Genomic DNA, 18568 nt, shown 5'->3' with positions numbered 1-18568 from the left:
TAATAATATATAATAGCCTATATAAATATATAGTATGATTGCTGTAGATTTTAGCTTTGATTAGTTTTAATGTGAAAATTTTGTTGACCTTAGAAGACTATACAAGCAGTAATCAAGTGCGCAGTTTATTTTGAATGTTTATAAAGAATATGGCATGCAGTTGCCTCAAAGTTATAAAACATTAAAAAACTTCGATGCAAACTCGAATTAACATTAATAATCATAAATAGTTTTTTTTTCTGATTTATTTATGCAGCTAAAATACTAGCCGGTAGACTAAGATTTAAAGGATATGAAATGCACAAATGAAATAGTAGGATTCGCTGTATAGCTGCCAGTTTCACCAACTCCATCAACCAAAATATATTTTTTTTAAATAGTTTCTTAAGCCTGTAGCATTTAATAATTCGCAGCTGATGTCCCTTTGGAAAACATAATTAAAAATCGAACAACCATCAATGTAATGATGTCTAATTATGTGAATGTTTTATTCTTTAAATATAAAAATATTTGTCTAATTAAACACAAAAGTATTGCAACTTTTTTTTACAAATATTTAGTTATATAGACTGCAATGTAAGCTTTTATGAAAATGATGGCCCCTAGTGGAGTCATGTGGGATAAGGTATAGCTAAGAGTGCTCCAGACCAACCTTCCCAACGTATGACTTACAGAAGGTATACGTAACTAAGAACGTTTCGTGAAACACGTATTAGCGATAAGGTACAGCTTAAGGTACAACTTAAGAACGACGAAGCATTAAGGTAGTTTCGGAAAACGCAGCCCAGAACAGTCAGTGAGCAATATTTGTGTTGTTTTTGAGTCTGAAGTATTTTAAGAGTTTGACTTCTTTCAATGCTTATTTTAAGTGTTATGTTAAATTGTTAGTCATTACCTGCATTAGCAGTTTTGAAATGTTGATGATTATTTTAGCATTGAAAGTGTTATAAATTGACAATAAAGTATTTTGATATATTGAACCTTTACAGTTTTTTTATTTCATTTTTCATATTGCACCTCCTTCATGTTTTGTGATGTTATAGATGAATAAACTGTTGAATATTTATGCTGAAAATTGATATTTACCGAACTGAAATTATTTTGCTTTTATCGGTTTTCAATTTAAAACAAATATATTATTTAAGTAAATTACAGTTAAGCATTAAAAGTATAATTATTACATAATAAAGGACCAGTCCAGTACCCATTAAAACCCATACTGGGCCCTGGTAAATAATGTGGGCTTCATTAGGTGGGGCCAATATGGGGCCCATGTGTGTTGCCCAGCTGGGCCCCACATAAGCCCCACTCAGTTTCTATATCAAATTCATGTGGGCAACCCAGATGGGGCCATAGTGGAACCCATGGACAAACCTATATAGGGCCCACATGGGAAGCCCATATGCACCTTGCAATGTTGGCTGGGATATTTCCAAAAACTTGCAGCAATCAGACAGGCAAAAGTGCGTAGGTCTGCTCGGACCCTGACGTGGCGCTAAGCACTTTTCTGGCTAGAGGGGATACAGCTACGACCAAATATAGCAAGAATTTTTTCTATTTATATTTTTTCTATTATTATATTATCATTGTCTAGTTAAGCACTATCTAAAGACATATAGGCTGTGTCTCAATCAGCTCCCTTGTTCAGTAGTCAGGGCACTGATCAGTGAGTCAGCCATTTTAAATAGACAATGTGTAGTACTTTATTAGTCAAAATCAATGTCTTTATTCATAAATATGTCCTCTTTGGTGTCAAATGACCTCTGCCAATGATCTGACTTTTCTTTGTAAGCTTAGAATTTCTTTTCTTTATTTACATTTAACAGGTAAGTCCAAGAAGGCTTCCATGTCGCTTCGCCATATTGCAAAAACTATAATAGCAGAGAGGGCCAAAAAGCACTTGTTTACATATTGCCTTTCCACAATGCGTTTTCGTTCAGAACACATGAACCAGCTGAAACAGACAGGGGCGTTGGCAGTTCCGCAGCTTGCCATTTTGGTGCCCTAAGCATAATTACTTTATGATGCCCCCCACCTGGCCCCCGAGAATTTGTTTTTTGTTTTTGGCAGTTTAACTTTTTACTAAACTTTTTTTTTCTTTTTATTTGTAAAATGCATATGCATAGGTAATGTTTAACAGTAAAATTTCAATTTAGCTTGCTCCAAAATTATTAATTATAACAACATAGTTTGTTAACATTAACGTCAGCCAGTTCGAGGCGCATTATTTCGCATTACGATAAGCAGCAGCACATTTCCCATGATTAAACATGGACTTACCTGCAAGTGATGCACGGGCATCATCTCGCAGTTTCTTGTTCTTTCTTTTCTCAAATCCTGACTCCTGCTGTCTTTTTGGAGCCATTTCCATAACCTGCGCAGACCATCCAAGGCGAGTGGGGCATACTTTTTATGAGCAATTAAATTATCTCGTTCCCCTTTGTTTTTTACATATACATCGCTAAAAAGTGCCTAATAATATTTCTATAGGCTAATTAAATAATATTGGCATTATAATATTTTCAAAATATTTTTATTTTTGATGCCCCCTTAGCACTTGCTACCCTATGCACAGGGGGTGATGCGCGTTATGGGAGCAGTGGCACTGGGCGTCGGACTGGGGGTAAAACCAGTACTGATTACCAGGGCCCAAAGGAGAAAGAGTATATTTTATTTTACCTGAATATTTTCATTTCCTAATTAAATTTCATAATGAATGTCAGACAAAATGTAAAGTTAGTGTTATGGTTGACTAACTGTTTGACTGACTACATTTTGTATAAAAAAACTATCTTAAGTCTCACAGTCACACCCCTTGTTAATGCGCCAAATGATTTCCATCTGCACGCACATTTTGTTTGTTTGTTAGTTCTGGTGGCGTGCAAACTTCTGTCTTTCTCAAAGAAATGTCTTTCTCATAGAAAGCTAAATTAGGCCACCAAAAAAGAAAGGAAAGACAGGAGAAGGAAATAAAACAAAACGAGGGGAAACAATTTGTGACTGACTTCTTTTCAAAGAAAGGTGAGCACAAACTAAAACATGAAATCTAACCTGTTTGCATATCCCCTCTATTGTTAGTGCTAGTTTGTTTGTTTGTTAGTTCGCATACAAAACACCGTTATAATAGCCTAATTTGAAACATGTTTAATTTTAAAATAATAGGCTATAATATCTAAAATTAGCAATAATAGGTTTGTTTGGTTATGAAACAAGTCTTGTTTGGTTATCATACAGTTTGTTCATGTAGTGATTATCAAACTAAAATGGAAAAATGGGGAGCCATCAGGACTGCCTATGCATAGGGCCCAGGGGCCTCATTTATAAAACTTTGCGTAGGATTTGCGTCAGAAGTGGCGTACGGATAAAACATAGGACGAGCGTACGCACAGAAATAATCGGATTTATAAAACCGTGCGCACGCACATCCTACGCATTTTTCCCTTAATAAATCACAATCAATTCTAAATGTAGCGCAGCTTTTGCGGCTTCATGACACGCCCATAGTTGTCCATAAATAGTCCGTGAAACACCCACAATTTAATATGCATTGATTGCGAAATCATGGCAAACACAGAGAGGAAATCAAAAAACCGTAACTTCACTCAATGTGAAGTAGAAGTTATCGTTGGCGAGGTGGAAAAGAGGAGAAAAATGTTGTTTGGAGGGCACAGTGTGGGCATTACTAATGCCAAAAAAGGCACTTGAGTGGCAAACGGTGGCAGACTCCGTAAATGCTGTAGCCTCACAACCTCGGACCGTGGCCGAAATAAAGAAATGGTCGGACATCAAAGTCGAGGCACAAAAACGTCTAGCACTCCATCGCCAGAGTGTGTCTGCCACGGGTTGGGGAAAGGGGACATTGTTTAGCGCAAATGTAATTTCTTGTTGCTTTCTGAATGGTTTAGACATACGCCATGCATTGTTTTATCAAAAATAAAACACAGTAAAGGCATATGCATGAATACCATAATTCCGTAGATTATGAAGATATGGTTTACTATGAAAACAACTTTCCCCAGTGGACAATTAATACATCTATCTATTTATTTATCTATCTATCTATATATCTCCTTAATTATCTATCTATCTGTCTATGTAATTGCATCTATATCTGCTCCGCCAGAATATCAGTTTTGTACATTATTTCGTTCTGTGAACTATATTCTTTATGAGGATGAATTGCACAACATGCCAATATTATTGCAGAACATATTTCACTTTTCTTTTAGCAAATATATATGTGTTCATTTGAATTTCTGTTGTAATTTTCGATATCTTTATTTTTTTGTTTCACTGCTGATCGATTAAACGGGTGTTCGTGTAAGGCTGTTAATTGTAAGACTTTTGCTTTGTGAAGTCTTCATGTTATTTATGAGAGGCACTGTTGTCACTTTCACGTGTTTCTTCCATCTGCCGACTGTGTCGCCATTTCTCATTTCACCCGTTTTTGTGCGTACGCCTGGGTCAGAGCTTGCGTGACGGACAGCACATTTTCCCGTCAAGTTTGCTTTTTATAAATAACAACTATTGCGTAGAGAGTGGCGTACGCCTTCTTTTGTGCGTACGCAACGTTTATAAATGAGGCCCCAGGACCTTACGCCTCTGGAAATGGACAAGAAGATCAGTGAGTACATAATGGTTACTGTAGTTGCAACACACATTTGTAAAAGCACTATTCGTTTTAATGCAAAATACAATTTCACCACTAGATGGGGGAAAATCTTACTTACTGTCCCTTTAAGGGCTTTCTTAATCGCAAAATCCTACCAGTGCACTTGAACGTTCCCTAAAAATCACGTGACCTTTTCTGAAGCTCTCCAACCAAAAACCGTGTGAGCCAACTCAATAAAGTTAATGAAATGCAACAGAACTTTTTTAAAGACAAACGTTTGATTTAGTTCTTATATAAACACACATTACTAGACAGGAAGGGAGCACAATTTACTTAATATTTAAATGTAATATTCCTCTAAATTTATACACAGAGAATAATAAAAGTGTTTTTCATAATATACTTTAACAAGTGTTTAAAAATTAAGCCAGCGAGATGTTGGTTTTGTTGGTTGTTGATGTATAAAACCAATTAATGCGCTAAATAATTAATATTATATTAATTATTAATATTTTAAAAACATTCTCCACCATCCCAATTAAGGGAAACAAACATAAGGTCAAATGTAAAGTACTTACAATGGATTGTAATCAATTATAAGTATGTGGATCAAATAAAGGTCTTGGGTGTCTGGCCAACACTCGTCCAGCGAATGTTTAGTAAGACACTAAAGACTATATTAGGATATAGCTCTCTTGGCTAAGGAGATGAATATACTAAAATTGATCCAACAGCTTTAAGAGTATCGATACCTTTAATGATTAGTGACTCCAGATTATGAGCATGAACTACAAACAACATCATGTGTGATACAAACCAGACTTTATTGACTAACTAAACACTTAGGCAGGGGTTTTTAAGCTGTTAAGAGGTCACACCTTTAAGATGTGTCTGATCCAATCAAAGGTCACACTTTCAGAAGGAAAGTTAACTGTCTTTGTCTTCCAACATGCTGTTTTGCTTATGGAATTCAATTGGATGTTGAGGTGGAAATGTTAAAGTGTTTCATAATATTACTATTATATTATCATTCAGGAAATCAAAAATGGAACACATAGATATGAACAAGGTCTAGATATGATTTGGATTAAGTAATACTAAACATTCAATAAAACTAGTTTGGGTTAAAGGTATTGCGGAGGATTTTCTTTTTCCGGGTGGATCATCAAGACTATTGGTCCTCCTAGTTGTCAATCAGAAGTGTTGTGCAATTGCATTTTTTTTTAAAGTGGAGAAGGCGGTTCTTTTCTAAAATTCAAGAAAATCCTCCGCTACACCTTTAATATACTGATATAACATAAACACAAAGAACATAATCAACTATTTTTATTCTCATCATGGATTAAGACATTTCCATTTTGTGAATCCATGCATGACTAAATAGAAAGTTTCTCTGTCTGTTACAAAATCTCTCACATTTTTTGTTTACATATTACACCTTATATTGTCTGTATACATGTGACGTCTAAAATAATTCTGGCCTTTCATTAACGTTTCTTAAACGTTGCAGGTTGTCGTACCGAAATGGTGTTCTGTGTATGATTAAGTTAATAAGATAAACAAAGTATATATAAAACAGATACACAACACAGGTGACGTCGTAAATAATGCTAACAAAACCTTTTGCAATGTAGCGAAAATATTTGTAATGTAAAAAACATTTTTCAATTAGAAAGTTATCACGACCTTTTCATATACGTGAAAAAAACTGTTTTTATTAACGTTTCTGACATTCTTTATTAATGTCTCTGGGTGTCATCAGAGTTTATTGTAACAGTGAAACATAACAGAAACACACTAAATTAATATTTAATGATAATTATAGTACACATTAAATGTTAATATAATTATACATGATTTTCGAGGATACATCACTCGTATTACCTACCAAACACAATGAAACACATAAGAAAGTCACACTGCTTTGGTGCTATGAGGCATTTCGCTACTCGCTATTACCCCCTAGTGTTACTCGTAATAGATATAAAAGATATGATAAGTATATATTAAAGTAGATGGCCACCTGTAATAAAATATTAAACAATTAAATCTATATTATTCACACATTGACTCATTATAATATAAGAATTTAACTACTTATTAACGATAATCATACCTACAGCAGAGTTCATAAAATACCACTGTTGACTATATGAAATGTCCGAAAATGTAAAGAGAAACCGTAATTTAATCGATTTACCAGCAGGTGCCATTGAAATTAATGGGCTTCAGTGCTATGGGTCACTACATGACACGCTGTTACTTCCGCATTCCATTCTTCCAACGGACGTCTATGGCTGAATCCGAAATCGCATACTTATGCTGCGTTCCAGGCAGGCTTTTAAACCCGTGAGTTACGACTTCAAAACCACGACTCACGACCCTATGCGTTCCAGGCAGCCTGTAACTCGTGTTTTTACAACCTTCTACCGGTGAAAGTGCACTGGAACGGCAGTCAAACCCGTGACTTCCCACCCGTGAACTCGTACTAGATCGATGTACTCCCAGTTCAGAGTCGTGAGTCGTGAATTTGAACTCGTGAGTTACGGGTTACCGGTTGCCTGGAACGCAGCATTACTGTATGGGGTGTGAAAGCTGAACTATGGGGTGTGAAAGCTGAACTTCCTTTGCTAACTAAGCAGACAGTCGTGTCAATCGTCGCGTCCCTTGTCGTGTGCTGACTTACATATGCCGTTAAGAATTTACATCGTCACCCCTCTCGCCTAAAAATAGGTGACGTCTGTGTCGTCTGCATTTTTTTTCCTAATTTAATAAAGTTTTTTGTCTTTATTTGTTATTGTTCTTTGTGTTTTTAGCTATGTTTTTTAAGAGTTAACTATGGATTTTTATTTTATTGATGTTAAGTTGATTACTTTTGTTGTCATATGTTTTAAGTTAAAAGCTCTAATAAAACACACCTAGTTATGTTAAATGGAAGCCAGCTATTGTTGGTCATTAAAACCGTTAGGCTACTTCATTAGGCACAAACATAAAAAGATCATTCTTCACTTTTTTAATTTGTAGATTTAGCGTCAAAGTTATGATAAAAAAAAACCATAATTAAGACAATTTATGATTGTTACTGTAATTGATAAAGACTAAGATTTATATAAAATCCCTAAAAGTTAATATATAACAAGAAAAACACTGAAATTATTTTATTATTTGGAAGAGAAATACCTGCTCGCTTACTTTAACTTTGATCATCTCTGTATTCACTTTAGGTAGCCTACAGATGGTTAGCTATATCCTTTGTTTCAGAAATCTATTTTCTATCATTTTAAAGTGATCACCGTCCGTAATATTAAACCAGAGACAATCGGGTGAAATATATATTTTTAATGTCATCACCGGAATAAAAAAAACGGCTTACCTGTTTTGTAGCTCAACTTTTGACAAGATAACCACCATTTTTAAATACATTTTAAAATGTATACGTGTCGAAAAACTCAAGTTTTTTATGTTTAGTTTTATGAACTCCTAAATATGACACGCAGAGCAAATAGCGCGTTCAGCTAAATTACATGTGCCAGCACCATGCGTGCAACTGCGCAACATTTATACAACGAAAAGAAATCCAAAATTTACAGACTTAAACCAGATCACAATTTGCCTTTATAATAAAAAAATTAAGTCAGAAGTAACGAGATGCAGAACAAATGTGTTCAAAATGCCTGAAGTGCAGGGGAACAAAACACTAGCCACAAACTTACATCAGATAACTCAGAGTGAGCCTAAATAAAATAAAAATCAAGAAATTATTAAAATAACGAAGGTATAGCCAGAATTTCCGGATTCGCGATTATTTATTAATCTAAAAAAACTTCTGATATGGAGATGTAGCCCTTTTCATAGGACATTTTCATTGGATTTATTAATGGACTTTAAAAATATTTATTGAAACTAATTCCTACTTTTTCACATTATTTGCAAAGTATTATCATAATGATAATAGGCTGCACTAATATATTGGGAGAAAGCTGTTACCGTATATGTGAAATAATCAGATACCCTCATATAGCCAAAATTGAATTATTCATTTTTTATAACAGACCTTCGACGATTCGACTGTGAGATTGGGATCGAATTTAGGCTTCTCGAAGCATCGAATCTTCGACTATTGTTGAAATGTGTTGTTATATTATTAATATTATAAATATATTATGTTGTAATATATATTTCCAAAGTATTCGTCCATCCATAAAAACTGCTGAGAAAATCAGACTGTGTAGCCGTAAGACATAAATTCTAAAAGGTTTTTGATCAAACTGCTGCAACTGGTACACATTAAGTAGGCTATTATTAAATGTTAACATTAAACACTTCATGCTACACCAAAGTTTGGGGACTGAAGGATCTAACTGCCCTCTAGCTGCAATAATTTTGAAATGCCATTTATTGGTGAAGTTTAGATTTATGAAATAAAAAAATATTTAATCAGCACAACATGTCGGGACGAAAAATGGTTTATACCTTGGGTAATCTTTGGCCTGGAAATATAATTTTTACCCTAAAATTAAATAGTCCAAGTTCATTAATGCTGCTCTGTTAGATCTGCGTTATGAACATACTACTACAGCATTCTATAATCATAGTCCTAAATGAAGATATATTTGTAATGCCGACTCCATGGTGATCATTTACGATCTGAAAACCTTCCTTAGGGCACAATAGAAGTGCAGCTATAATAGCAATCCTTTATAGACGCTTATACACACGTACGTAATCCACACGTACGTTATTCAGACGCTTATACACACGTATGTTATCCACAAGTACGTTATTCTATGGTTTGCCGCGGAGATCAAATTCGCGCGAAATCTTACACGTAAACAACACGTAAACAACGTGTTGTTTGCGCGTAGAATACGTGTTGTTTGCGCGTAGAATACGCGTCGATTTTTCACACGTAAACAACACGTATTCAAAACAGAAACTGAACAGATGAAACATAATCTTGTGGCAAGTAAAGCTGTCATCACGAGCTAATAAATTGTGATCCAGCACAGGTTTGAAGGTGGCAGCGATGTCTCAGTGTGATCGAATTCGTTTTGGGATTGGCAGCTCTGTCGCGTTATCATCTGCGCCCTGTCTGTTTGAAAATTCTCCTCGCTCTCGATTATATCTTCCAACCGGAAACACGTCATGGATTAAGGCTTGACAAGACGATCACTGATCGATTGAACTGCATTACTAAGAACTGCCACTAGAGTTCAGAATTGCGACTTTGGAGTTAATTGCCAACAACAACAGATGGAGGAAAAATTGCAACTCATCTGCTCACCTGGTTTACTGAAGCCATGGAGTCAGGAGAAAACGTAAGTTTAAAATATTTCAAATAACACATGTTGATGCGTATGCGACTTAATAGTGAATACGTTTTGTGTTTATTTGTAATGGCTAAAGCTGCAATTGTAAAAAGTCATGGATAGGCATTTGTTTAAAACCTGCAACCTAGGCAAATAACCAACAACCAGCAGTAGCCAGTTAATTTATGGACTGATGCATTTTAATCATTTAAATGAAACAGTTTTCACATTCATTAAAGAAATTATCATTTGTAATTCACATTTTAATACTATGCATTTAAATTACACATTTAAAGCAATGCTAGTCTATTGTAGCTCAAAAAGACTAATGCAGTGTTCCTTGTTTAGGAAATCCTACGTAGCATACTGGAACGTCTGACGACAAGACTTCAGTGGATCCTTGAACAGTCTTCTGTTGACCTTGATTATTTGGAGTATGTTTGCAATCAAGAATACATCTTAATTGATGCAGCATCCCGAATCTTTGATATACCTTCCCCAATAACAGAGGGTCTGAAACAATTAGGCAGACTTGTGCATGCTGGCATAGAGGAAGAACAACGACCTATATTGTTCACACTTGAGCAAGGGGAAAGGGGACGCCCAAAATGTGTGCTCTCCGCTGATTTCCTGACATATCTTTTTGAAATACCATTACCTGTTAAGTGTGTGGCCAATCTACTCGGTGTTAGTCATAGCACAATTTTTAGAAGAATGAGAGAACTTGGCATTTCAACAAAGACTTTTGCTGTTAAAGCAAGAGTCCCTAATGCTGGATACAGACTTGCCAAAGGACTGTTACAGTCCGAGGGCTATCGTGTTCAGTGGGACAGAATCAAAGGGTCTATGCACAGAATAGACTCTGCTGGAGTTCTCTCCCGAATGACACGCATGGGGAGCACAGTGAGACGAACTTATTATGTCCGGGGTCCACTGTCACTTGTCCACATCGACACCAATCATAAACTAATAAGGTTTGCATGATATAGCACTAGTAGTACCAGTAGTTAGTTATGTGCTCATATTGGTTTGTATTAAAAGTGCCTTCTTCTCTTTAAAGCCAATGATTAACATAAAATGTTAAAAAAATATTTAATTGTGTATTTATTCCTGTTGGTTAGGATGGTTAAAATAATATCTTCAAATTTCATATCTGACATAATTTTAAAATTGTTTAACAGTATGTTTTTTTTTTACTTGTGTAAGGTACAACATTGTGATATTTGGCAATGTGGATGGCTACTCAAGAAAGGTAAATATGATGTGTGCATTGGTCAGTCAGCTTGTGTTTTCCTGATAGGCTCTAAGACAGGATAACATTATTTTGTTGTTGTTAGGTCCTGTACCTGAATGCTGCAAATAATAACAAGTCGAGCACTGCGCTTGCTTTTTTCCTGGAATCTGTGCAGCGGTTTGGTTGGCCGTCAAGGTATGCTTCTTTACTCTTCCAAGGCTGCCCAGGTGAGAATAAAGTACATTTCCATAATGCCTTATTTTCACACACTAATTTTGTACTTAAAGTACTAAAGACACATTTTTACTATATTAAGAATCGTAAAAGGATAGTTCATCCAAAAATTAAAATTCTGTCATCCTTTACTTACTCTCATGTTGTTACAAATCTGTATAAATTTATTTGTTCTGGTGAACACGAAGAAAGATATTGTGAGGTATGTTTGTAACCAAAGTGACCATTAGCCCCATTCACTTCCATAGTAGCAAAAAAGAATACTATGGAAGTGAATGGGCTCATGAATGGTTTGGTTACAAACATTCCTCAAAAAAGCTTCCTCTGTGTTCATCAGAACAAAGAAATATATATACAGATTTGTAACAACATGAGAGTGAGTAAAAGATGACAATTTTCATTTTTGGGTGAACTATCCCTTTAAGAACATCTAAGTGAACTTATCTGTGCTGTTTTGAGACACCATGAATATGAACTAAAATGTGCCAAAAAAAATGATTTGTATGAAAGATATGTTTAATTCAAAAGACGTACAGTTTTCTTTGTCTCTACATGCAGAGTAAGAGGTGATCAAGGGGTCGAGAACCTGGGCATAGCACGGTGAATGTTTACAGTGCGGGGGACTGGACGAGGCAGCTTTGTGTCAGGAAAGAGTGTACATAATCAGAGGTGTGTGAAATTTGTAATACATCCTTAGAAATTGAAAATGCAAATTAATTACACTCTAAAATATGAACAATTTCAGAATCGAGCGTTTATGGAGGGACGTATGGATGGCTGTGACCCAGATCTACTACGAGGTTCTGCATGGTCTGGAAGAAGATAGCCTACTTGATCCTTCTAATAACATTCACATGTTTTGCGTTCACTACATCTTCCTACCTCGGCTGAACGACGACCTGGCAAAGTTCTGAGATGGTTGGGACAACCACCCACTACGCACGGAGCAAAATCTAACTCCAAACCAGCTGTGGGTCATGGGCCATATTCAACATTCCACCACTGAACCAGAACATCTTGAGCAGGTATACACACAATAACAGTATAAATTTAACATTTAAATACAAATTCTTGTAAAAACATTCTATGGTTTAAAACAAAGTATAGCCAGTTCAGAACAGCTCCCTATTAATGTCTGCATTTGTGTTGTTGCAGCCTGCTGAGGAAAACACCATTGACTGGGAAAATGTAGGGATCCCACACGGGTCTCATTATGGCATTGAAGAACCAGAGATTTCCAGCCCATTTAGTCCTGAAGAAATGGAACAGCTACAAACTACTATTAATCATAAAGGACCATCACAATGCTTTGGCAGAGACATTTATTTGAACATGGTACAGTACATACAAATAATTCTTGCCAACTCTAACAACAATCACTAACAAGGTCACTGTTCGAACTTCGAACAACAATGACAAGAAGGATATTGCATATACCAAAACTGAAAACAATCATGGCACTCTCATTTTGCCATTTACTTTTAGTAAAAAGCTTTTACAATGTTAATGAAAATAAAACATTATTCTGTACTATAATCATTGTCTTTATTGTTCCACAAATTAAACTCTACCAAAGACATTCCCAAAACGTAAAGCCAGAGTTAGTACATGTTTGAACTCACTGTAAGAGCTCATGTGTGCCACAGGAAAAGTTATGGTCTTGGTACAAGCACTAACTATTGGAAAACAAATTGTATGTGCTTCCTGTTGGCAGTCATGATTGAATTTGACATGAATTTCAAAATAGTTTCTCTCACTTGGTAGTACTGGCTTGTGTGCCTGGCCAGTTAACCACTGCAGGACAGCCGGAACTGTAAGTGTCTTGTTGTTTGAAACCACTTCAGTGTCTGAGTCTTCGATTTCGGCAAAGTGCTCAGGAACTGCATCTAATAAAGTAAAATACTACATTTAATTTTCACTTACAAAAAACTGAAGCAACTCAAATCTGCACAATTAAAGCTCTGTACCTTCATCCTCTAGTTCCTGAAGAAAATCTTGAAAGTAGTTCAGAATACTTTGTTCAAGATCATGTCTTGAGGTGCCTTTTTCACTCAAGTCAGGTTTGCAGCTTGCCATAAGGAAGTTTGCATCGGGCTAATAAAGACAAAAGAATAATAAATATCACAGAATTTATGCCTTGCTTCAACTAAATTCAAACGATTTTACCTTGTTATCCTGCAGTGGCACAAACAAGGGCCGACAGAGGTCCATGTGTTTTTCCATTACATCCGGAAGGTTGTAGAGCTGCAAGCCTTTTCGCATTTGCTCAAGCATGGGCAGAACTCGGGCCAGGGAGTTTAGAATGATTGTTCTGAAGGATAAAATAATTTTTTTTAGTATAAACGTATTCCACACTCAATAACACAAGATAAATTATGCATAATGTTAGATTTTATGCTTTTATAAAAAAGTACTAGAAAACACTTAGATCCATCAATAACAAATACTTAAAAAGCTTTAGCAGTTGATAAATCAATGAGGTACATTTTAGTAACTACAAACCTTATTATTGGGTCCTTTCTGTCTGTTTTTTATGAGACCCGTATATCCACAGGAAAGCAGATTATCAGTGAGACTCCGTAATTCGTCATCGGTGGCTATTCTTACCTGTAACATACAGGTTACATTATACATGCAGTGTACACATACTTTTTAACTGTTTTGATGGGACACCTAGTGTATGTAATTGAACAATATATTTTATGCTCTTAAAAAAAACACAGTACACTTCATCTTCAGGAGGATTTTGTGCCCAAACTTAGTTAAATAGCTTACCACAAAATATGAGAGCACATACTAAAGGTATTTATTTTCTGTTGAGGCGTACAGATAGGCAAAACACTCATTTAATACAGCAGATGAATTGCATTTAAAACATTTATGGGTGGTTTCCCGGACAGGTCTCATCCTAGTCCCAGACTAAAATGCATGTTTGAGCTGTTTTAATTTAAAAACGCCTTACACCGACGTATATTTCAGTGTCATTTTTTTGTTTTTAAGATGCACACCAGTATTGTTTTTTGTAAGGTTTGTTTGTAAAAACTACTTAAATGCCCTAATATAACTAAAGCCTAGTACTGGATTAATCTAAACCCTGTCCGGTCTAAACCCTGTTTCCCGGACAGGGATTATCTTAAACCAGGATTAGGCCTTAGTTTAATTATGAAATATAAGTAGTATTAACAAACATGCCTTACTAAAACATTACTTGTGTGCATTTTTAGTCAAAACGAAGTGCACTGGTGTATTTTAAGATATATCAGTGCAAATTGTCAGTTTGGACGACTAGTCTAATCCCTGTCCGGGAAACCACCCCATAATATTGCATATACCATTACTATTGCTTTACCTTTTCAATCAATTCGATGGTTTCTACATCTGTGACATCTTCGGGTGTTAACACCACACGGTCAAAATCTCCTATAGCAAGATAGGTGTAGCACCAATTGCGCATGAAGTCAGGTGCTGGACCTCCTTGAGCCAAGGAGCAAGCAATGATCTCTCCAAAGCTCCTAAGGATATTTAAAAGACAAATTTCAAGCATATACACCACCAACAAAACTTTGAGTACACTTTCCCATGTACCTGAATGCATAACTTTATATTCAAAGTGTACCAAAACTTTTGATTGGTAGTGTACACACACACACCCACACACGGAAAATACATAAATAAAATTTTATGCAATAAAAAGGTTTTCTTAAAACCTGAAGTAGCTCTCCTCCAGGGCACTTATTGAGTATATAGGATTCTTTCCCTTGTTGTCAGGGCCAGGCTCAAAGTAGCGCAATTCAATTCCATTCATCAGGTCTGCCAAAATCAATAAGTGCACGTAAGTTAAACAGCACAAGAAGAGAATATCAATGAGATATTGTTCACAACAACTGATACACCCAAAAAAATGAAAGACAGTTACCAGTAAGGAACTCCTTCTTTATTGCTCCTGTATCTATACCTGCCTCTCCAACAAAACAAACTTTAAGGGAGCATTTTGGGGTGCTTTTCTTTTGTCTTTTCCATTGTTGAATAGCACGGTGAAAGAAGTTAGATCGAGTGACACAGACTGAGAATGTCTGAGAGTTGTCCACCTGTTCAGCTAGACTTTGCAGGATGTCATCAAGGCTGGAAAAATGACAACTCAATCACATATGTGATAACGATAACAATTTCACGATAACAATTTCAAAATGTATCTACTGTAATCGGTTCTGACCTTTGAGGCTCATTTTTTTCTACATCCAACGTTCCTTGGTTTTCTACAGGTCTGAGAAATATATAGAAAAGAGAACAATGTCACAATGGGAAAACTTTTGTTCCTTAATAAAAGTAAATGATACACTATTGAACGTTAATGAAACATGTTTTTAAACCTGGATAACATTTGGATGCTTAAATTACATTTAAAAAGCTAATAAGGAGAAATTATACAATTAATCACAAAGTAAATTACATGAAGTTCAAATAATCTGTATTTCATATTTTATTCTTCAATAGCCTGATGTGTTTCAGAACATAGGATAGTTTAACCACTCCTACCTCTCACCACATGTGCTTGCATGCACCTCTAGAAAATAAAGAGGAAATGGTTCCTGGCATATTGGGCAAGATGCATACTCGCTCTGAAAATATGAGAATACATACAAGGGAACATAAGCAGGGTATATAATTCTATAAATTAGACAAAAAAAGATTCCATGACAACAACTACCTTTTTGGATGGTTCTGCATTCAGAACAGGTGGAACAAACTCCACATCAGAGTCACAGTTGAATGGCTATAAAAAATATAAATTGCATTACATGGCAATACTCAATATTGTGGTTTTAAAAATACCAGGAAATAGTTAAAACACGTTAACTTACTTCTTTGCTGCCTTCGTCATGCACACCTTCTGCATGCACACCTGCTGCAGCATCCGATTCCACAGTTATTGATTCCTCACTGTCAGAAAAACTTGCACTGCTACAGGAATTGACATGGATTGCCAGGAGCTGTAATGGCATTTGTTCATTGCATCTACTGCAGTGAGCTTTGGGCATTTTATCAAATTCTTTGGAATGAGTGGCAATGGAGTCATATCAATTTCCAGTTGAAGTGGCACTATATAAAGAACAGATTTGCCACAATTGCTTGCTGTTTGTACTAGTGCTCCTGTATAGCCTTCTGATTCTGGAGCAATCACAGTTAGGGGCCTCTGTCCACTTCCACCAGAAGGTAAAATGACATCACAACTGTCTTTGGTGCCTTTGCTTTTCATGGGGACAAACTTTGATTTTCCCTTCAACCCCTTTTGAAAAACTCCTGGAAATGATCTAAAATTATACAACAAGAATTCCCACATGTATATGCATACTATAAACTAATATATTTAAAACCTACAGAATTTTATCCATCACAAAAAACAGAAGAATGAACCTTATCATTTCCTGCTGTACGGAGGTCTGGGGCGAGGGCTGTGGGTGGCTGACAGAGGGTTGGGGCGAGGGCTGTGGGTGGCTGACAGAGGGTTGGGGCGAGGGCTGTGGGTGGCTGACAGAGGGTTGGGGCGAGGGCTGTGGGTGGCTGACAGAGGGTTGGGGCAAGGGCTGTGGGTGGCTGATGTGTTGTCCTCTTGTCTGGGTAACCTGAAGACTAGTTAACCTAGCAGACTGCAATGTGCTGTTGATAACGGTAATGAGGTTTTGAGCTGTGTTCACTATTTCCCTCATAGTGCTCTAGGACAAATGAACACAAAGTATATATTAACATCTCTTCTGACTTGCACTTAACCACTGTTTACTAAGGTATTTTTTTTAATCTTGAAGGCACAGTATGCTAGTTCAGAGGTTTTTTTACCATTAGTGAAAAAAACATCATAATCTGGTAAGCTGGTTTTAGCTGGTCTCCCAGTTTGGTATAAACTGGTTTTGCTGATGTAGCAAGCTGTTCTAGTTGTGTTTTGGTCACTTTTTAAGATGGTCTAGCTGGACTTAGCTGGTCAGGCTGGAAGGACCAACTTAAACCAGCTAAAACCTGCTACCTGCTTATGCTGATTTGAGCTGTATTTTTCAGTAGGGAATTTTTTTTAGTAACGTATTGACATGTAAAGGAGACATAAACACACATTCCATCAGCAAGCTATTAATTATATAGATTTAGCAAGTACACTTTATGTAGAAGTATTTCACAACACCTTTTCACCAAATAAATGATTAAACTGATGATGATAATTGTACTGCTGTTGGTTATTTGCCTAGGTTGCAGGTTTTAAACAAATGCCTATCCATGACTTTTTAAAATTGCAGCTTTAGCCATTACAAATAAACACAAAACGTATTCACTATTAAGTCGCATACGCATCAACATGTGTTATTTGAAATATTTTAAACTTACGTTTTCTCCGGACTCCATGGCTTCAGTAAACCAGGTGAGCAGATGAGTTGCAATTTTTCCTCCATCTGTTGTTGTTGGCAATTAACTCCAAAGTCGCAATTCTGAACTCTAGTGGCAGTTCTTAGTAATGCAGTTCAATCGATCAGTGATCGTCTTGTCAAGCCTTAATCCATGACGTGTTTCCGGTTGGAAGATATAATCGAGAGCGAGGAGAATTTTCAAACAGACAGGGCGCAGATGATAACGCGACCGAGCTGCCAATCCGAAAACGAATTCGATCACACTGAGACATCGCTGCCACCTTCAAACCTGTGCTGGATCACAATTTATTAGCTCGTCATGACAGCTTTACTTGCCACAATATTATGTTTCATCTGTTCAGTTTCTGTTTTTACGCTCTCGATTTCTTTTTTTGTGCTTGCTTATATTGTGTGTGCGCTCTCATAATAAAGACAGCTATATGACGCCATAGTTCCCGTCCATTTCTATGCTATGACACCAAAATGCTAAGGATCAACTTATTTCTTTGTGCTTTTTCCTTCTTACATGTTGGCTATAATGTAAAATACTGCACTCTGCACATTAACTAAAACAACACTCACTTTGCTTATCAGGCTCAGTGGTGTGTGGTTGGTGACGCCTGCACTTGGCGCAGTAGACCCGGGTTTGATTCCACCTTTTGCCAAGCAAGTTTTATTTTTGCTATCCCTGATCAGATTCCAAAAGCATATATATATATATATGGAAGGTGGAAAACAGCACTTCACTGGTACTTCATAATATCTGGCAGGGTGTGCTTGTAAGTGT

General features: G+C 36.3%; 1 protein-coding gene and 1 pseudogene across 2 annotated transcripts; one reads left to right on the top strand and one right to left on the bottom strand.

The window, feature by feature from the left end:
• The first annotated feature begins 5119 nt into the window (after positions 1-5119).
• On the top strand, positions 5120-12858 carry LOC135778250 (uncharacterized). Of its 2 annotated transcripts, none has more exons than XR_010544476.2 (7): positions 5120-9930; positions 10270-10355; positions 11128-11173; positions 11259-11382; positions 11948-12058; positions 12135-12414; positions 12545-12858. XR_010544476.2 is itself a non-coding variant. In XM_065288718.2 (7 exons), exons 1-5 carry the CDS (start codon positions 9913-9915, stop codon positions 11950-11952), a joined length of 819 nt encoding a protein of 272 aa, XP_065144790.1. In that variant the 5' UTR covers positions 5120-9912; the 3' UTR covers positions 11953-12058; positions 12135-12414; positions 12545-12677. The 2 variants fall into 2 exon arrangements, 1 of the variants encoding a protein (XP_065144790.1); XM_065288718.2 differs by having other exon boundaries at positions 10270-10895; positions 12545-12677.
• A 54-nt stretch (positions 12859-12912) lies between these two features.
• Positions 12913-18348, bottom strand: LOC135778248 (G2/M phase-specific E3 ubiquitin-protein ligase-like; annotated as a pseudogene).
• Between the last annotated feature and the right edge of the window lie 220 nt (positions 18349-18568).

Source organism: Paramisgurnus dabryanus, chromosome 17, assembly GCF_030506205.2.
Source record: "Paramisgurnus dabryanus chromosome 17, PD_genome_1.1, whole genome shotgun sequence".
Classification (NCBI taxonomy): Eukaryota; Metazoa; Chordata; class Actinopteri; order Cypriniformes; family Cobitidae; genus Paramisgurnus; species Paramisgurnus dabryanus.
The sequence above is the reverse complement of the archived record's forward strand: the minus strand, read 5'-3'. Positions and strand labels throughout refer to the sequence as shown.